Genomic DNA, 22,330 nt, shown 5'->3' on the forward strand with positions numbered 1-22,330 from the left:
GAGCTATACACGAGTATGTGTTCCAAATTTCAAGTCTCTAGCTTCAATAGCGGCGAAATGAACTGCGTTCATACGGACAGACGGACAGACGGACAGACGGACAGACGGACAGACGGACAGACGGACGGACGGACGGACAGCAAGACGGACATTGCACAAAACCAATATACTAATTCACTTCGTGAATGAGTATAAAAACAGCGGGAAAAAAGTTCGCTGGCTCGTAAAATGAATGATTGTTTCGCACTCATGTGTGGAATCGCACATCCATTTCTAAGAAGCAAACCAAAACCGAGACCGAGACCGAGACCGAAATCCCGACCCAGTCTCCCTCGAGCCATAATGACATGCAGGTCCTCAGCATGTTGACGAGCTGTCGCTCGTAAAATGAAATAAAATAAAATACAAAACAATGCGAGCCAGTGGCATAGGAGTGAAGCATAGTTATCACGGCCCAGGACAGGGCAGGGCAGGGCTGTCCCAGAGAGCTGGCTCTCGTGATATCAATCGCAATCGAGCTGCCAACTCTGATTAAAATAATGATAATGTTCACTTCGGTTTTTGTCAACTTTTCTGATTACTTTTTCTTCGACTTGGCTCTTGGCTAATGTGATTGACTCTCGGCCAAGAAAGACAGCTGCATTAATTATAGCCAAAAAAAAAACGCATTAATGACTTCCACCGACCTAAAGTTTTTGCTGGACAGGAAAAAGGCGTGGGCCCTAAAAGGTTAAGTAAATTTTGGCTTAGAGAGAATATAGATATTTCCTGAAATTCACAGAGCATCAACTAGCCGCCTAAACTTTACAGCTCTGTCGCTTTTGTTTGGCATGTTTTTGTTTTTTTTTTTAGCTGTAATACCTTGAGGCAGAGTTATGTGTGTACCTGGACCATAAATTATAGGGCGTGCAGCTGCCAGCTTTTCCATATATATACATATATATATTCTTTTACTTTTTTTACACATTTTTTGTGCGGACACGCCCAGACAACTGGCCTGCCCTCAAAGGGAATGGGCCCAGCTGCCTTTCTGGCGCATTTATGGTTATATTTTTAAGAACTTTTGTAATGCTCTTTGCCAGAATTCTTCGCCTTCCAACCGAGTTTCTTTCGTTCCTTCGTTCTTCCGACTTCCACGAAAGTTTTCAACTGGCATTTAGCAAAGTAAAAGTTTTTACTACTTTTGCATAGATTTTCTTTGTCCGTTGCATAAAGCTGATGTACCTACCCATTCGCAAAAAATGTTACTGAGTATAATGGGCCGTCGCTCATATAACTTGGTACAAAGGGGGTTAACAACATTTCTATTGTGTTCGTTTATGATTTATAGGGTATCTCGGTGTCCTGCCACTTGGGCTGATATTGTTTCGCATCATGCTTGAAAATTATGACCACCATGTCGAGAGATGTCTTTGTTTACTTTCCCCCATTCAGTTTCCTTCAGTTTTCTCTTGCGCTTTCTTTGCTGCTCGCACATAAATTAAGAAATGACGTTGAAAAAAATAAACACTCAAATGATTGTCTTTGTTGTTGTTGTTGTTGTTGTTGTTGTTGTTGTTGTTGTTGTCGCCTAGTCTGACAGCTCATGCAGAGGCCTGCCTTAGCTGGGCAGCTCTGACATGCTCCCAAGTCCCGAACCCGAGCAGTTCAAGCGCCGCCCGCTGACAGGTGTTTCGTGCTTCTACGCAATTACAACGCCTCGATGAGTTGCGCCAGACCCGAAACATACACTGAGAGAGAACTTTCGGCATTGCGAAAAACAAAGAAATGAAAGAAAATACTTTAAAAATACATAAGAATTTTTTCGTTTTTCTTTAGACTTACATGAGAGTTTTTTCAGTGATTCATAGTATCAATTGGGATTTTCTCTCAGTGTATATTCCCTTTGGCTACACCTGTTTACATATTGTCTCCATGGGCCAGGCATTTCCCTCTGATTTTGTATGAACTTTTTATGCTCGCCGCTGCATAATTATTACAGCAGCGCAATGACAAAGCCGAAATCCTTGATAGAGGCGACGCCTCTGCCTCTGCCTCCGCCTCCGCCTACGGCCAACGGCCTTTACTATTCATACAGGCACGGATTGTGTTAACATTAAGTATACGTATTATGATTGTAGACGCAAGGGTTTTTGTTCGCCAGGACGACGAGGCAGATATAAAATTACAAGCAGTTAAATTGGATTTGAAAGGGAAGCTGCACAGGTAGCACGAGATTGACAAACGCTCTCAAATAAGACTCAAATTTCAATGGAACTTGGAAGAGAAAGCGAATATAATGTGAATGTGAATGTGAATAAAGGGAGTTTAAAGCCCAATTTGGCAAAATAAAATACAATTTAGATAATTATTGAATGGAGACTCACACTTTGGCAATCGTTTTGCAGAATGGACATGAAAAGACTGAAGCCCTGACCGAATTATAGCCCACTCTGGGCTGTTGCTGAGGCAGTTATTAAAAGGCGTTTTTCGTTTCATTTCACTTGTAATTATTAACTTGGCCATTTCCAGGCAATAGGCAAAAGGCAACTGGCAAAGGCCATCAGGCAGCGGGCAATGCATTCAGCTGAGTTGGCCTGAATTGCCTTTTCAACTTTAATAAGAGCCAAGCCGCAAGCAGTTCGCCAAGTTGCCGCTGCTCGACTGCTGCTGCTCGAATCATTAAACACGAAATTTAATTAACTGTTGATAAAGTTGCTAATAAACGCGCATCCGCCTCGCGCCCGGCAGCAGAGCCTGTGGCTCATATTAAGTGGCATTAAGCCGTGCTGACAGCACAACTCAAAGAATTCGCAGAACTGTCATCGGGTGTGGAGCGAGCAACGCCTCCGGTCCGGCTGCCAATCTGGCGACCCAGCTCTTTTGTGGTCAGTGGTGCGTGCCGTGTGTGCCATGTGTGGTGCTCGGCGGGTCATAAATTATATAGAAGCACTCACTATTTATGCTGAACTCTGTTGAACCGAACAATCTTCCGCCAGGACTCGCCACGTGCTGACCAATGTTTGCCATCCGCATCCGTTTTCAGCACACCTGAAGTTCACACTGAGAGGGCGCACGTGCAGGCAGCGCTGCCACGCCCTACAATTATACGCATTTCTCCCAACATACATATATATGTATATATTTATATATGTATATATTTGTGTGTTTGTATAACTCGATTCGACACTTCTTGCCCAATTTAATTGGGCATAAACGCCGTTCGCTTTTATAGACGTTTCCCATCAATAACACAGTCAGCTGCAAATGCCCATTAAACGTCGTCACGTGCTCCGCACACTTGGCCCAAAGCAAGAAAACAAATATTTTTTCAGTAAATTAACAACCTCTCCATGGACTTTTAGCAAAACATGAAAGTATAAATTCAAAAAGAGAAAAACACAATTCTAAACAAACAAAATCGTATTTACTGATTAATTTCTGCTATGTTAACAGAGCTAACTGTTAACTTTAATATGCTGTTATCTTAACAGACTGCATCCAGTATTGCTTACATCAATTTCAGTAACAGTAAGCAATAAATAAATTGAATAAAATTAAATTGTAAAGAGCTCGTTTTTACATAAATACTTTTTAGTTAAAGCATTACAATATTCCAGTCAATAATTAAGGTTTGAGTTTGAGAAAATCTTTCATGTTAAACAATATATATTGTATAAAGATTAACATCTTAAAATATATGTATAAATCCCACATATTTAAACGTGGATTTGAATGCCACGAATGTGATCATCATGAATAAAAAATAGATTTAACTGTTATCAAATTAAATATATTTTGTCGTTAATAAATCTCAAATATTTGCATGTAAATCTCTTTCAGGAATTCCCATAAGATATCGATGTGAGAGATTTTTTGTCTTTGTGGAACTTTGTTCAGCTATCTGCGGCATTCAGCCCAGTGTGAATTGACAGCAAGGCGAAATGAAAATTCGGCAATGCTATGAGCTACGTGCCCGGAATATGGATCAGCATTTCCCACCTCCTTGGGGCCATGGCAACAGTCGTATCGGGCACTTTTGATGAGTGAGTTAAATGCTTCAACTGTTTGTTTGCAGTAGAAGACAGAAGGATAACAGGGGGAGTACAGTCGGCGATCCCTGGAAGCTCTTCGGCCCAGCATAATCGCTATCCACAGTGCACAGCGAACACGGAGAGACGGCCTAAATGAGGGTATCTATTTTGACTAGGAGGCACATTCCCAAATTTATTGTATTTTGGCGTAATTTTTATGATTTATTTATCATCTACTCGTAGTAACTGGGCGAACTTTGGGCCCTGCCCCCCCGTTTTATCGAATGAAATTTATGACCATCAATTTTATTTTGATGTATGCTCCGAGTTTTTGTTTTAAGCGCCCAAACACCAGGGACATGGCCTTGTGGTTGAGAGAGAGACAGAGTGAGAAAGAGAGAGAAGGAAAAAAAACAGTTGGTAGAAAACTTTAAGCTCATAAATTCCATGTGCCATTCGGCAGGTGTTGGCACATGTGGGCAGACAGGTGATGCGGGCTTACCACGTCGTGATAGCGGCCTCATTTGCGGAATGCTTTTCTCACCTAATCCTGACCACTTTCAGTCGTGAATGTATTTCCATCGGCCTAATAGTTTCTTACCTATGTTGTTTTTCTTCAGCCTCGTCTAATTGTTTGCTCAACACCTTGGCTAACTTCCTGGCTGACAGAGTGCTCCCAGCCCGAAGCGCTCATTGTTCCCGGCTACCTCGCTCGTTGGCCATACAACATAATAAAAGCTTGTTAACTTAATTGCTTAATTGGCCTGGCAATGCCATGGCCCAGGGGGGGAGTGGGAGCGGGTAGCAGAATCAGGTATGCCGGCGAAAGCAACGCAGCTCTAATGAAAATGTTGTTTTCCCTTTTCACCTCACACATTAGGCTGATTAGACACGGGCAACGGGAATAAAAATAGAGCCATGTGGATATAAGTACATACCGCAGACACACACACTCACACACACACGCATACACACATGCAAACGCACACATGTTTATGTGGAACGTGTTGAGTTTTACATTACTAAGCTAACTCGAATCTCACACCCCTTGATAAGTTGTAAAGTTAAAACGGCAATTGCAATTTTATTTAATTATACTCTAATGAAACTTTTGTACTATAGCTAAATACAGGGTTTAGTTAACTAAATAATTATTTTTCTAAACGAATACCAAATTTATTTCTTTGAATTTATATGCAAATATAAATAGAAATTAAGAGAAACCCCACACATTTACATTGCTTATTAAGTATGTCAAATTACATAAACATGTTAGTTTTCATTGCCAACATAACTGTAGGTAAACATCTTTCTATTTAATGTAAGTGTATAACTGTTATATATGTATGTATATAAGTATCGTGGGTATATGTGCAGGTATGTAAGCTAACATTAAGCTGCTTTGAATACAGCGCATATTCAACTGTTATACATTCCATATTTATGCAATCGAAGCTAACAGACCACTGTTATGATATCCAGACCTTCCTGTTCACGACTGAGTCTTTTAACAGTTCTGCCTAATTAAGATGGCTGTCTTCCTGTTAAGCTAGTATTTATGTTAAATAACATTTACGACTGTTAAACATATATTTACGTTAAGCTACTCTTAATGTTAAACTACATTTAAGACTAGGATAAATAAAAATTTATCTGCTCTGCAACTAACCGATATGATAATATTTCATTACGTAAACGATATTCTCATATAGTTATATACCCAATATATTATAAAGAGTAGTTCATAGTGCCACTATCACTACGCACACACACTTGTCATTTAGTTAAGAACAGAGATTTGCCCTTTAATGCCAGGCTGTCGTACATACATAACTACTCTGAGTCCCTGAGACAGCTGCTGCTGCTGCTGCTGCTGTTGCGCTATCGATTACAGTTTGTGCAAAGCCAGTCACCCCACACAAGGAGGCGCACATGAGAGACAACCGATGGCCAACGTCAATTAGACATTTGCCATTTGCCATTTACCATTCGCCATTTGGCATCGGGAACTTCATTAATCGCTTTTATTTCCTTCAACTGGCAGACTGTCGGGCTGTCAGTCAAACTGGCTTATGCAGCAGCTGTCGTCAGCATCAATCCGTTTTAGCTAATACACATATTGATGTGAATGTTGGAAAATATAAACGTGTTTCATTAAATACACACACAGAGAGAGAGAGAGAGAGAGACACTAGCCAAATGAAACACATGCTTCATGAGACGACGTAGCCGAATTTAAGAACTGAACTCAGATCGCTTAGGGCAAACATTTTATTTTACGGCCAAAGATTTTACGCTGTGACTGTAAGTACATATTGATATCATATTATGTACATATGTCTGAGTGTATGTGTAAGTGTGGGTGTTTGATATCCAGCCAACGACCTTCTTATTGTTGCCATTAAATTCACACGCACACACACATGAATAAAGCAGAGGGGGCGTGGCGCATTATGCTTGATTTTTATATGCAACGATTTATTGTAGTATTGGTTTAATCAGGCTCTTTCGATTTTACAGCGCACTTGGCCACTTTTAGTGTGATTGATTGACATGGGCAAAACGTTTCGCTGTTAGGCAACATTAAAGCTCCACAGCAACAGCAGCCAAATTCAGATTGCTTTTGCATGGTTATCTTGTATAATTTAAATAAATATCGGAATTCATTATGCGAAAAACCAAACTGAATTCAAAATGCCAATTGGCCATTTCGGAGTGCTATACATAATGTGAATTATTGTTGAATGCAACAGTAAATGCTGGACTTCGGCTTATCAGCAACAGTAACAGCAGCAGTAACAACAACAGTTACAGCAACAGCAGCAGTAACAGCAACAGCAACAGCAACAGCAGGAGCCATCGCATTGGGAGGCGCATAACTGATGGCATGCCGAGACTCAAACAAACGTCAGGAAAAATGTATTTTTTTGAAAAAAAAAAAAAGTAGAAATATGATCACAATTGTAAAGTTGGCATTCTAAAGAGTCAACTTGCTCGGGTCCCCTCCAACTGGGCGAGTTCGGTGGCATTTGCCATTCACAGCAACCAGACAGCAAACAACAAAATACAATTTAGTTGTAAAAAAGTTTAGCACTAACTCGCTCTGGCAAAGTTGTTTACAGAGACAGCGAACTGCTGGAGGTGGGGAGGGAGAGGGGGGATGGAATCTGCTTGGTAAGCCCCTGCCAGCTGCTTCAAGAACTCCCACAACGAGCTGAAACTTTTTCCGACTTCGTCTGCTGCCAGTCCGGGTCCGACAATTGCCGTGCACAATTCCAGCTGCAGTAGTTGCAGTTCTCATGCATAATGCATCAAATGTGCTGCTGGCGCCCGAGACGGGACCATCAACTATATCACTTACCGTTCAGTCACCAGCACGCCGTGATTTCACTGTTTTTAGTGAGCACCGTGAATGAGTGTGTGTGTGTGTGTGTGTGTGCATTTGAATACAAGTATTCAAAACATTCATTTTATGTGCTTTATTTTATGCCAAGCCGTGCTTTCAGCTTATTTACTCACACACTCACACCCACACACCGACACACATCATGTTGCCAACGGGTAATTAGAATCTGGGTATGATAGTAGTGTGTGCCACTACTAAATGCGACCCGACTGAATAATTCATAAATTAAAGGCCTCTCGGACAACAGCTCTGAAATTGCGTTCATATGCTTAGTTTATTCATGTCTGTCTGTCTGTCTGTCTGTCTGGCTTCAAAGCCAACCGCAAACATGGCCAAAATGTAAACAACAACAACAACACAGCAGCAACAGCAACAAGAAGACCTTTTCATTTGTATATAAGTATGTATGCATTTAGATTTCAAGTGTGAGCAAGTCAGATAAAAGAGAGATTTGAGGGAACATGTTTGCATAGGCAAGGACCCAGGCTAAACTCTGCTTGATTTGCTAAGCACGGCAGAAAACAGTTGCCGAATTTCTTTGTGTGAAAACATTTCAATTCTGTCAGCAAGTCTGAGGTCTTTAGAAACCCAATTATGTACTTAATCGATATGCCAAAGAATATAATTTAATAACAAGTCCTACAGATGTCTAGCTAGGCAGCTCCAAGGCGACAGGTCAAACATCCAATGCAGCCAACACAGCGTAGATAGGGTATTTAATGTCAGCCAAGAGTAATGTTTTATTATTATTATGTTTTTTTTTTTTTTTTAATCCAATACTGTCTAACAAAACAATATCCATTGGCATTAGTTATAGACTTAATAGAATTTATACACTAACATTGTCTGTTACTGCTACTGTTGCTGCTGCTATTGCTGTTTCCGCCACTCCTTCTGCTACTGCTACTGCTGCTATTGACTTTTCTGCTACTGCTTCTGCTGCGGCTTCTGTTGCTGTTGCTACTGCTGCACTGCTGTTATTGCTGGTACTTCGGGAATTACTGCTGCTCCCACGTTCTACTGCTATTACTGCTACTATTGTTACTGCTGTTATTGTTGCTACTTCTGTTATTACTGCTGCTTCTGCTGTTGTTGCTGCTGCCGTTCTGCTAATGCCATAAAGAATCTTTTAGTCAAATAGAATTTCAATGCCAGCGTTATTTATACATTTTATGATTGGCCATTTCAGTTCAGAGTCCCAGACACAGACAGTTAGCCCATAATGTGCTGCCCATAAAAATTATAAATAAATAAGGCCAATGGAAATTATTCAGTGTCAAGGCTTCATATTTATGAGAGAGTGGGCCTTATCATAGGCAACGGCTGTTCACCATTTACCAAGCCATTTATCCGACTATTGCAATTGGCTATTTGTGTGCATATATTATGATCGATTTCTCTTTTAGAACGAGCTACCCCTTGCGTATACCACCTGGTCCAAGAGCTTGCCACGTATCGTATACTTTATTTTACTATGGCAAAATTTTTGACAGGTGACTTTTAACTTACATGTAGACTTTTGATACACAAAAAAAAAAAAAAAAAACTTAAATAGTTCATTTAAGTAGATTTTTTATTATGGTATAATATAATTTTTATATATATGTATGTATCAGCAATAAAAAAAAAGTATCTCTAGTCAAATCTGCTCCATGAGGAGCTACCACGAGCCCTGCTCTTCCTTTAGGATCACGAAATAAACAACAAACAACGCACGCAGTTTGTGTAGCGACTGCTCTTGGGCTTAAGTTTTGGGCTCTCTAATTACATATAGTACGCTGTCATAGTCGTAGTTTCTAGTACTTAGTTCACCGACCTCCATAGTAAATTAAGAATGTCTAGGGCGTACCGCATACCGCCATGCTTAAAGAACAAACTTAAATTGATTTTTGTCGGTAATTTAATATGGATATGGCTATATCACGACATGACTATACTTAGTTCGTTGCCCTGATTGAGAATATACATATATCTATAATGTTACATAACTGAATGTTACATACACTTTCACAAAACCATTATAAGTGTATAGAGCTATTTGGGTAGATATTGCACGGAGCTTCTTTCAAACTTGTTTTCATACTATCCACACGTAATGAAACTAGTTGATACAGTTTTACATGATCGCTGCAAGCAACATTTATATGTGACTCCTTACAAAAAATTACAATCTTTTAAGCACAATTTGGAAGATCGCACTTTGGGCAGCACTTCGGTGGAAAGCCATCCATTGGGGGATATGAACTGATCGGATACTTCCGTGGACAGCAATTCGGTGGTACACCTACAACCTCACTGACCGCCCCAGCAATTGCCATCAAAAATGTGAGCAGTAGAATCCACTTCATCACGTTGTAATCTTCGAGTAACTGGTTTGTTGGCCCTTGTGCTGACTCACTTTATATAGCCAAGTGAATCGAGCATATCTAATTAGAATCTGCTTAATTCAACTAATACTCGTGGAAAATTGTCGCCTTGGATTATCGTTCGGTAATTAATTCGCTCCTTTACTTTCTAAATACCAAAGTTCGTCATTATATAATAAAACAGTTATGTAGCTAAAATGCATAAATTGAATTATCAACACAGACATATATGAAACGGCAGGAGCAACAAAACATTAAAAATTGTTATTTACTGCTAACCATACAGATCTAAGTATTACGAGTCAGTTTCTCCGACAAATTTAATCGAATGACTAATATATCTTCGAGAATGACAACTTAATAAAATACATTTGATACATTTTCAAAAGAAGCGTTTATAGTTGACTCCTTAAAAAAATCGGGGTCGAAACTTAACTTAACTTTATCAGGCGGAACGCAGGAATGCAAATAGCATCGTGGGCAGCATCCCGGTGGAAAGCCGGGAACCAGAAAAGTGTTTTTAGATTGATCACATTCATGTGTTTATTAAAGCAAAAACAAATTGTTCTTGTTCCCATTTTCAATAGGTTCAGGGCATGAAAATAATATATATATGCATACATACATATATACAGTCTGCAATATTTATGTTAAAGCGATTCTCTGAAATTCAGAAAGACAAGAGCATATTTACTTTTGGGGAGCTGCCTTAAATATTCTTCAATTGATATTTGATTTTCTTGCTGACTTTCGGTTTAGTTAAATTTAATTTAATTGGGGCATGCCCTCTGGTGCTTAGCCCAGGCTATGTTGTTTGCTTTTATTGGCATGGCTGTCGCATTGCTGCACACGATTTATTCCAGCAGTGGAAATTACTTTTTCACTCACTGTTGACTTACCACCTGAGCGCCTCTGCGAAAGTATGCCAACGTTGATTCTGCCTCGCAGCGCAACAAATGAAATTTGCCAGCACAAAAAGCATATGAAACTCATGCCAAATGCAGTCTCTGCTCTGCTCTGCTGTCTCCTTCCCGGCTCAGCTGCTGCTTCATCAGCCGGAGAGCCATTCTGCACGAGCTCTGCCTTTGAGCTACTGCAAATTCCATAAAAGTCATGCAGGCTCCGAACTAAGTTTCAGTGGGCCGCGCTTTGTGAGGAAATAGATTGCATCATCGAAATATTTCCTCTCAATTTTTCTTTCGATTCCCGCTCTATCCTGTTGCTTTCTGTGGTAAGCAGGTTTCCCTCTTTTCCCTCTCGTATTTTCATGTTTGCCGTCAAATGATGAGTTGGCAAAATAATATCGACATTTCTCTCACTAAACTATTTATACTGCTGCGCCTCCTGCTCCTGCTCCTGCTCCTGCTACTCCTACTGCTGCTGCCTTTGCCAATTCGAATAAAATATAATAATAAATTGACTTTGAGTGACATTTATCTGTGAAGTGCATTAGCTGAAACACTTTTCAATATTTTGCATATCACTTGAGAGCTGCATTCTGTCATGGATTAAATATGCCCTTATCGAATAAACATATATCAGAAAGTATCTAAAGAGGAGGAGGGAGAGACAGCTGTGCAGTCTCTTGATTGAGAAGGAACGAAGCCCACTATGATTAATATGGAAACATGGACTACTCACCCTGTCTCAGTTACATCGCCTGCCCGCATCAGCTCCATCAGAGCCAACCACGACGATGTCCAGCTCTGGCAGCTCGGCTGCGCTCTGGAACAGGCACTCGCTCGTCTCCAGCATGCTGATTCCCGTCGTGTTGTCGGAGCTGACGAAGGGCGTCTCGCTGAAGCGCACCTCCACCGTCTGCTCGTCACCGGAGTCGATGTAGTCGCCGTCCTCGTCTGTGCGCCGGCGAATGCGACGGGTGAGCTCCACCTGCTGCTGCTGCTGCTGCTGCTGTTGCTGCTGCTGGGACTGGGACTGGGACTGCAATTGGGACTGGCAGCCGTGGAGCAGGGCAGCGTTGATGCCGCGTCCACTGAGTATGGGGGAGACGGCGCCGTTGCCGTTGCCGTAGGTGGGCTCGCGCGGAATGATGAGCAGCTTCTCCTTGGGCAGACAGGTCTCCTGGGTGATGCCGTTGTCGTCCGGATCGTCCGCATCCAGCCTGCCGCCCGGGCCGCCCTCGCCGTTGCCGTGGTGGAGGCGCGGGCCGCAGGTGTTGCGATCGCTGCGATTGTAGCCGCGGGTGATGTTGATGATGTTGTTGTTGGAGGGATTGAAGCAGGGCAGCACGTGCTTGAACTCCTTGCGGAAGTTCTCGTTCAGCCAGGCATACAGGAAGGGGTTGTAGCACGTGGAGCTCATGGCGATCGAGTGGGCCACGAAGAAGAAGAGCATGTAGAGCCGCCACTCATTCGACTTGTCGTCAAAGTCATCGAATATGTTCACCAGGTTGATAGGCAGCCAGCTGAGTCCAAACACGGCCACCATTGCGATCAGCATGCGATTCGTGCGCTTCTTGCGATCGCGGTCCGCCTCCTCGCGGCGCGACGACTTCGAGCCGGGCTTGGCCCTGGCCCGCTGGTTCAGCTTGACTGAGATCCAGACGTAGCAAATGGATATGATGAAGAAAGGCAGGACGAACTGCAGCGTCGTGGTGATGGCTCCGAACACCTTGCGGTAGTGCTCCGACGGCCAGTTCTCCTCGCAGACGGTGACGCCGTCCGTGATCACCTGCATGTAGGCCTGGGCAGCCGAGGTGGCGTCGGGCGCGGGATAGCCGTAGCTGCGGCCCCAGCCGCTGGTCTCATTCACGCCGATCAGCTGGGTGGCGTTGTCCATCACCTCGTTGGTCATCTTCATGTACATGCCGTAGGGCACCGTGGCCAGCAGGGCGATCACCCAGATGCTGACAATGATGCCGATGCACGTGGAGAGCTTCATGCGCGGGTGGAACGGGTAAATGATCACGAAGTACCGATCGATGGCAATCGAGGTGAGCGTCAGCGTCGATATGTATATGCTGCAGCCCTGGGCAAACGAGACCAGATGGCAGAGCGTCCGGCCGAACGCCCAGCGGCCCATGAACGTGTACAGCGGCGTAAAGGGCACGGCCAGCACGCAGAGCAGAATGTCGGAGAGGGCCAGGTTGGTAATGAATATATTGGTGACCGTCTGCATGGCCCGATTCCGCAGCACCACGTAGCAGACCAGCACGTTGCCAAACACGCCCAGCACAAACACCGTGGTGTAGAGCACATAGAAGAAGATCTGCACGAACTGATTGTGAATGATGCCTGATTTATCGCCATCCGCGGCGTCCACACTCAGGCTGGCGACGGTGCTGCTGCTGGCGGCGGTGCTGCTGGGGAAGCTGATGGTGGCTGCGGGGCTGATGGTGGTGGTGGTGGTGCTGCTGCTGCTGCTGCCGTGCGTCGCCAGCGTGGCCAGTGTGGTGGTGCTGCTGCCACTCCAGTTCATGCCCAGCACATGGGGCAGCTGCGTGCTGACTGAGACCAGCCAAGCGTTAACCGTCTCGTTGCTTACATTGGCCATGCTTAAGGACTTTGTTTGGATACCTAATGAGTCGCTTTCCAGTTGGAGACTCTGCTCAAGGGCGGGGGCCAATGGCTGTAGCTGTGTGACTGCGACTGAGTGGATTGCTGTTGTTGCTATTGTTATTGCTGCTGTTGCTGTTGAGTCCTGTCCGGTTTTACCGGAAGTACGCCACTTAAGCAGCCATTTCCGTCGTCTGGGCCGGATCACGTTTCAAGTTTATCTTTATCTTTAGCCTTAGCTTCAGCTTTATCTTGAATGCCTTGTCACTCGTATTCAAAAAGTTTGCCTCAATATTTGGCGCATTGCTAATTGCTCCAATGCTAAAAAGATAGAAGAAATTCAGAAAAATCATTAGCATTAGATTTGTAGTATAAATGTAAAAGTTCATCCGACCGGAATTGCTTCTTAGTTGGAATTTGAAACTTAGTTTGCTTACTGCTTGCTCACTCCCCCACCCCCTCCCCGTGCACACTTTCATTTATAGCTGTTGTCCCGAAGGATTAAGCTATCCCCTTGCCAGCCATCTGCCTCAGTTGCTGTCTCACTTGCACACACACTTTCTCTCTCTCCTCTCTCTCTGTCTGCTGTAAAGACAATGTGGCTGCAGCAAAATGCGCCAAGGCGGAAACCAAACTGTGCCACCAGAGCTCAACTTTTGTATTGTCTCAGGGCAGTTTATATAACTCGAGTTGGATAAGTCAGTGCGATAGAGAGAGAGAGAGACACCAGCCCTGACACCTTGGCAGCTCATTGAAGCTGATATGCAATGCGAAATGACGTGGAATAGCGCAAGGGATTCCGATTAAAGCGAAACATTATTTAAAACTGACTTATGAAAAAAACTTATTTCTTTTGGAAAGAGTCTCTAATACTGTGAGAATATCCTTTTAAAAAGTAAATGCGATTTTATTGCTTGTCTTACATAGCCATGAAATAGTCAAGGATTTATTTGATTTATGCTTGCATTCAGCTTGATAATATTCACGTGTTGAAACCAGCACTTACAAGATCTCAAAAACATTTATATTTGACTTCTTAAAAACGCACTCAAATATTCGCTAATTAATAATAATAAATACAAAGTTTAAATGGAGTTAATATCTGAGTAACAAAAGAAATTAATTCTATATACAGTTGCAGAAACTGAGATAATTTAAGTAAGCTAATAGAACATTAATTTATATGGTAAATTATATTGGTTTTTCGAAAAAATAAAGAATGTAATATCCGTTGAATTTTCAGAGTTCAGTTTACTGTTTTCTGTTATTAAAGTTGAACTGATAACAAATTAATAGATGAATTACGTTAATTACGTGCACTGACGGAGTCAGTCAGAATATTTGAGCAGCTATGCAGCTATTAGATCGAGTGCTCTATGCAGATGTGAAGCTAATTGCATGCCGTTAGCCCGATTTCAGTGGAAAACTCTTCAAAGCGCAGTTCCAGATGCCTGCACAGCCAACAGCACTTTGATACGCCTGCCGCACCTGAAAGGAATGCACAGCGCAGAGCCTAGCCCATTGCTAAATGCAGAGCAGGCAAGGAGCCTAATTTCAATTAGAAATCCAAGTTTAGATTTATATACAGTGCAGCGCGTGGCGCTCTCTGAGCTACTCATACTCTTGAAATATACAAATCAGTATTTAACAACCCCTACATATGTATGTTAAATCTGTGTCAAAGCTTTTTCTTTCTAAGTCGAACGTCGCACTGATATAGCTCCTCTCCCACTCAGCTGTAATCTAAGTCTGCCATCCAATGCCTCTCTCTCTCCTCCTCTCTCTCCCTTTCTCTCTCTCTCTAAATATTCTTAATGGCAGGACAAGCCAGTTTAATTTGCCTTTCCATTTATTGCTTTCAATATTGAGAAAATACCTTTTACCAAATCAAAGCCCAAAACAGCGAGAGAATGTCAAAAATGGTTGAGCACCGCGGGCGAAAGCCAAAAAAATATAATAACTTTGATAAATTAATAGACGGAAGTGTGCTAAGACGCTGGCCCGGCATCCGGGGCAGGTTGGCAACAGACGGCCGCAGGATAGGCTGCAGCACGAAACGAACTGCGACAGCCGGAAATTCCGTAAAAAATGGCAGTTAAGAATTTTATATTAACGGGCCCACAGCCCGTAGACCGTAGAACGCAGACCGTAGACCGTAGACCGTAGCCCACAACAAAGGCGGTAACTACTCAAGCCGTAAACATTATCGAAATCATTATTATTATCAGGCAGCAGCAGCTCATCATCAGCATCATCATCATCATAATCATCATCATTGTCGTTGTCATCTTGCTTATCCCGCACATTATCTTTACCAACAAGGCAGCACAAAGCAGCTGGAGTGTGTCGTCCTGCCGATTCCTCCGACTGTCCGACTGCCCGACAAATCGACAGCCGGTGCTGGTAGCGTAAGCTGCGCCACTTGGTAATTTTAATTTTGATGCATTTGTCACCATTTTTTTAGGAACGATTTATCTTCCAGCTGTAATGAAACCAGGCATTGGTGTCACAGCCAACCGCTTACTTTAATGGGATTTACTTTATGTTTTTCCTCTTCTTTGTGCTCTGTAGAGGTGAAGCATAGCTTCGTATAGCTGCCTGCCACACAGCAGCTCCCTTCTGCTTGTACTTATAGCTGTTGCTACATGTATTGCCTACTTATAGGCGTACGTGAAGCTTTTATGGATTTTCCTCCCTGGTCTATCCAAAGGGACAGGAGGCGGCTCTGGTCTACGTGGCTGACCCTTTGGAGTGGAAGGAGGAATTCCTGGGAAGGAGACTTGGCTTTTCACTTTTACTTTCTCAACTTTCCCGCACTCTCCCTACACACTTTGTCGGACACTTTGTTTTATTGCTTTATTTGTCAGAGCTGGATGCTGTTGGCCCCAGGAATTGTGAGAGAAAATTTTGCCTCTTTATGAGAGAAATAAAACACGAAATAAGTTGAAATAAAAATTAAAATATATAAATCGTGCCAAATATAGCGTAGATGCTCTTGGACTGTTTATATAGTCTTTCATAATAACTCTAAGAGTATCAAAATAACTTAAAATCTTCATTGAGACACACACACATATAAATATATAGTCTTGTAGCCTGCTTTTGTCCATTCGTTGTAAATACAAAAGTGAATCTAATTATCAATTACTCTCGCACATGGGCTAGAGTGTGAAGATTATGCGGTCTGTTAAGTTAACAGCGTGACGTTATTCTGATTGAAATTGAATGAAACTCAAGCTACTTTAACACTGTTTTTTATCTTTAAGTCAGTAAAACGAGCTAAACTGCAAATTACAAGCTCATCTAAAACTAAATTAGTAGTACGCTTTACTTATTGTAAGTTAGTTAATGTTAAGGGTAAAAAACAACGTCTCTTCCTTACATCTTAAGTCTTTTAAAATTAAATTAAATATTATTAGAATCATAATTATTTAGATATTATTGTTTTTGCCTCTGTTACTAGATACGATTAAGAATGTTATTTTCTTCTGCATAATACAATTGAAGCTTCAACAGAAGAAGTTTCTGACAATGAAGAGGTAAGTGATGCGAGTTTATTTCTCTATTAATTTTGGGGTTTGATTTATGTCCATAATAATAGACTGCAAAGTCTCTCATATTGGGTTGGTTTCTAGTAAATGCTCATCAATCCTGCTATAGTTATCCTGATAAAACCAACTCTTAAGATGAATTTTATTCGATAACAATGAAATTACCATGATCTATAGCACAATGTAATTCGCATTTATTTTGGCCAGCATTCCTTTTGATAGGAATCAGGAAACATTCTATTCATTTCATGGCATGCAAAGTGTATGTAATAAATAAAGGCAAAGTTATTCAGCAACACGCAAAGAAAGAAAATTCAGCTAAAATCTCAAATTGATTGCTTAAACTTGACTTAAGCCCTCAACATGATTGTTAATTCGAATATGGTCAGCCATTTATATATATTGTATATATACATATATATTCCATCCACTTAAGTTTCGTTTGTTATAGAGCAACGATAGCGTGTTCAAGTGCCTCAACTCGGATGTATTTAAAGCAAAAAGAGAATTCTGGCCACAGCCACAGTGACCAAAGAGACCCTTAACTACTTTTTAAGCCATTTCTCACACACAGTAAACTATGCCATTAACTTGGCCATAAATTCCACTAATGATGGTGGCAGCCCAATATCCCAGTCCGAAGTTTTCTGCTGCTACGAATGATCTATGCCCAGTTGGCTCTTGATGCAGATGTTGCTGCGGCTGCTCCTGCTCCTGCTGCTGCTGCTGCTGATGATGATGAAGGGGAGTGCACGCCTTTTAACATTTTCTTCTAATTAACTTGGCTATTTTTATGATAATCAATTACAAAGTTTCTGATAGAAACTTTTGGCTGGCTTCTGTGTGTTTTTGCATTGAAAAGTTTTGGCACGCATCAAAGAAATTACGGAACGCTTGATGGATGAAGGGGCAGACGCACAGCTGGACAATCGAGTGACGGAATTGTAAACATGTGTTTAATGTCAGTGTCAAGGCATGGCGCATCGTTTCTCATCGCATCACAATGTCCCGTCCCGCCTCGCCTCGCATCGACTCGCATCAAATCGAATCGAAATCGAAAATTTAATTAAAATTCACAACGGCAACCACTTAAAATTGTTGCCCCATTCCGCTCGAGTGACCCAACAGCGAAGAGCACTTTGCAAATTGCTGAAATTTCGTACATTATTCATTTGTGAATATCTATTCATATCCACAAACACACACACACACACTCATATAGAGGCAGACTGACTGATTCCATCATATATATAATTGTGGGAACTGCGACGAGAATATTTATTTGCTGATTTATGTGCTCAACAACTAATTAGAGAATTTATTTCCATTTAAGCGCACAATGCACTCGCACTCACACTCACACTCGCACTCACACTCACACTCTCATTTGCACTCACAATGAGGCCAAGTCATTAAACATTCAAGTTACTCATTATTTGCATTTCATTTCTATGATATATATTCCTCAATAATTGTAATTAATAATCAAAATGAATATATTGAAAACACCCTAAAATAAATGCATATAAATACAAATATAATGTACATATAGTTGTATATAAATATGTACACATATATGCTACAAAGTTTATTGTTTAATTATTGTGTATTCGAAACAAATGGAAAGCAAAGCGAGGTCCCGCTGTCCCTGGCAGATGAGTTATCTAAGTGACCCAGTTGTTCGGGTAACTGATGAGTGAGTGTTCGTTTGATTGATTGTGGATTCAGCTGATAGATGGGTAAAGTGCTATATTTTATTATTGCTTGTGGTTATTTAAAAAGTAAAACTTTTCGATAGCTGAACTTTTGGCTGCAAAAAACATTCAACAACAAAACGAAAATAAAACGGCAATAAATTCACAAATAGACAGAAATTTACAATTTATATTTGTCCTCTTTATGCCCTGAACCCATTGAAAGTGGGAAATCAGGGTATACTGGTTGTGTGAAATGTATGTAACGGAAAACGAGGGGCTTCGATTTTGCGCCGTCTGTCTGCCCGTATATATGAATGCGTCGATCTGAGAGCCTGAGAATTGGTATTTTGTGTGGGTTTCCATAATAATAACGATATTTTTTTACCTTTTATAATTCTAGATTATACCAATACGAGTTCAGTATATAGTTAAAACTTTGGAATCTTATTTTAATATATTTATAATATATGGAACTTGGCTTAGCTTAGCTAGGATACAAATTTGTCTTCAAAGGAAATTTATAAATACAAAAATAATTCTAGATAAAACATACAGGCAAACAAAAAACTATAAAATATTTCTATATAAAATACATATAAAATATTTATATTTTTTTTATTTTTGTTAAGAGCTCCACTTGTTACATATTTCATGTAATTAATTCATCTATTACTCAGAGTGCGCGCTCGTATTGCAACTGCTGACAACTAATTAAACCTGGGCTGCACTTAGCTGGCTTTCGTTAAAACTATCATTACTTTTCAAGAGCCCATAAATTCTGAGAAAACCAGCTCAATGAATGCTTAAAGGCACAGCAAAGTAGAGGCACTTCTGCAACCGGTTCGTCAGCCAGAAAATAAATAAATTATAGTATTCATTAGAAATGCAACAACTATCATAAGCTGGCTGTGTTGCAAACTAGATGCTCAAATTCAAATGCCCTAATTCCACGTGTCAACTGCGATTTGCCTAGGCGGAGGAGTCTACAGTGAAATATGCCCCGGGACTCACGCATTTTGCGATAAATGTCGTGCCCACTCCTGGGCCCTAGGGCCATTGGGCTAAGCCCATTACGGGCTGTATGGGGCGAACGATAAGCGATAGCACATAAAGATAACGCAGAAATCAAACTAAATGGCTAAAATTGGCAAACAACAGCAGACAGCAACAGGAAATCTAGGCAACGATAACAAAAACAAAAACAAAAACAAAAACAAAAACGAGAAAAAAATCTAAAACGAAGAGAAAAACAACAGCAACAGCAAAATGAAAACAATAAAAATAAAAATCGCAGTTAAACATTATTAACACATTCGATGTGCGGGCATGCGGGGTAGCTGGCTCTTATAGCCATTAATAAGATTGTTTTTGCATGAATTTACGGCCCGGAGCATGATATTGAGTGACCCGAATGGAGACCAATCCCCCTCGCCACACGCCTCTGGCAAACAAACACGGAAAAAAACACCCACACACACACACACACAGAAAACAACAACAAGTTGAGCAAAAGTAAATAAGGCTGTGCTAGGGCCTGACTGGTCTATGTCGTTCGTTGTTCGTGGTTCGGTTCCTGAGTTCCATTCGAAAATTGAAATGTTTGCCAACACCGGCGCACTAGCGAGTGTTCTGGTCCAAAGACAAATTTTATACAAATTACAGGGCCACTTTTGGACAAGGTTCAACGAGCCGTGCGCTGACTGAGAGGTGCAGAAGGGAGGGAGGAGGGCTTGGCCAAGGAGTCTGAAAGAGCAAGTCCACGCAAATAATACACTCAGACCAAAGCACTTGTCCCACAATGGACTCTGTTCTTTTCAAGCTTTTGTTGCCCTCGTGCCCTGCGCTCTGTCTGTGGGCGTGTAACCGTAAATCTCCCGAATACAATTTGAATATGGAAAGCAATTACGGATGGATGGATGCAGCACTCAGCGAGTAGCCAGGCAATTATAAGCCATCAAATTTTGTTGACTTTCATTCGCTGTGTTTTCGCTTCTCCTAGAGCAGTTACAAAGAAATTTATATGAGATTTGGGCGAACATATTTTTGTAGAATTTGCTCTTAATTCGAGTAAACAACGTTTGGCCCTGACAAATCAACTTGAATAACAATTGTGCATTAATGTTGTCAACATGAAACATGAGATATTACATTTTATATTCCCTTGAATAGCCAAATTTAGGTAAAGTTGATTTCAGTATGGGTGTCATGGTCTATGAGCCAAAATACTTGACAAATCTCAACTGGTTGCAGCTCGACTTGTGGCTAAAATGGCATCAAATAAGTCAAGTTGATGTAAAAAATATAAAAATTGAATAAAAATAAAACAAATTAAATATAGATATGCATATGTATATATTCATTTTAATTATTAGACAGTATTTAATATAATATAATATTTAATAATAATAATAATAATATTAAACATAATTTTAAACTCAGATTGGATTATTAACAGGGAGTTTTCAATGTTTTTTCGATGGTATCTTTTAGTCAGTCAGCGCTGCTTTCGTGCCGCTCGTTAAATCCAAAAAGCTGATGATTCAAATTGACTAGAATACCATTGTGAATGGCACCGAAAACATGTCGGCATGCATTGCCAGAGCTGGCAGATGCTAGTCTGGGGTTAAATGCGCCATGACATGCCACATAAGCTGCACACATCCGTCCGTCCATTCGTCCATCCCTCGAACTCGAACTGTCAAGCTGTCCAACTGCCTGCCTCCTGCAGGCGAAGCGATGCGATGCGATGCGTTGCACTGCGTTGCGCCGCACGACTAAGCCAAAAACTATTGAGAACTATTCACATATTCATATTCGCATATGTGTGTAAATATGTATGTATGTGTATATGTATATGTATATGTATGTGGCAATGCACTGAGCGAGAGTTGATGATGTGGCCTCGGCGCTGGCAGTAATAACCGTGGCTGAAATGAAATGCCAAGGACACGATGTCAAAGCTGAACTCTGAGTGTCATTCGCCAAGCAGGGGGCGGGGCCCGAGGTGGGCAGCCAGTGGGCTGGGCCTCCGGGGCGAACGTGCATAAAAATGAGTAATTTACCAAATGGCAGGCGGCCTGCCTAACGAGGGGACTTGACAGGTCTGCATGTCTGCGTGCGTATACTTATCTACATCAATCTGTCTATAGGTTTGTCTGTCACGCTGTCAGTCTGGCTTTGTGCCTTTCTTTCCGCCGAGCCATCAAGAACAACAATTGAATTTTACGCCAGTTGAATGTTGAATGTTGGATGTTTCCAGGACATTTGTCTGAAGACAGCTTAAGGTAGTCATCCGGTAAATATAACTAATTTGGCCGCACTCTAAAAAATGTGGATCAAAGTCTAACAAGCTAATTTATAATATTACAAGCCGTAAGGCTTACGAAATTCCATTTGAGCCAAACTTTTCTCTAGTGGCAACTAAAATAAAATTCATTTAAAACTACCTTCGCACAAATTGAATACCCCTCTCTCTCCCACTCTCTCCCTCTCTCTCTCTCTTTCTGCAAAGTTGAGAAGTTTGTATATTGAATTTGCGGCTCAAGCCACAAAAACTAGACAAGATACAAATTTGTTGTTTATTTAAAAGATTCGTGGACAAAGTCATCGAAGTTCAAGAGCCTTCAAGTTTTTCTAATCTAGGCAGCTCCAATGTTTAACCCGACCACTGAAGTCTCTTATCTGTTTGGATTTGTGCCTTTTCATTGTTTATATTGCTCACTTGCCAGGCCGTTTAACCTTTTCAGCTGGCATTGGCAATACGAGCAGCAGCGCCAAAGGAC

General features: G+C 41.4%; 1 protein-coding gene across 1 annotated transcript in view; it reads right to left on the bottom strand.

The window, feature by feature from the left end:
- Window positions 1-22,330, bottom strand: part of sNPF-R (short neuropeptide F receptor) — a 41,009-nt gene that overhangs the window by 11,870 nt on the left and 6,809 nt on the right. The window contains exon 2 of the mRNA XM_018102628.3: window positions 11,427-13,621. Coding sequence (XP_017958117.1) covers window positions 11,433-13,298 — 1,866 coding nt within the window. The 5' untranslated portion in view covers window positions 13,299-13,621 and the 3' untranslated portion in view covers window positions 11,427-11,432. The remainder of the gene's footprint in view (window positions 1-11,426; window positions 13,622-22,330) is intronic.

This window comes from Drosophila navojoa, chromosome 4 (assembly GCF_054131105.1).
Source record: "Drosophila navojoa isolate 15081-1374.11 chromosome 4, UAZ_NAV_1.0, whole genome shotgun sequence".
Taxonomy (NCBI): Eukaryota; Metazoa; Arthropoda; class Insecta; order Diptera; family Drosophilidae; genus Drosophila; species Drosophila navojoa.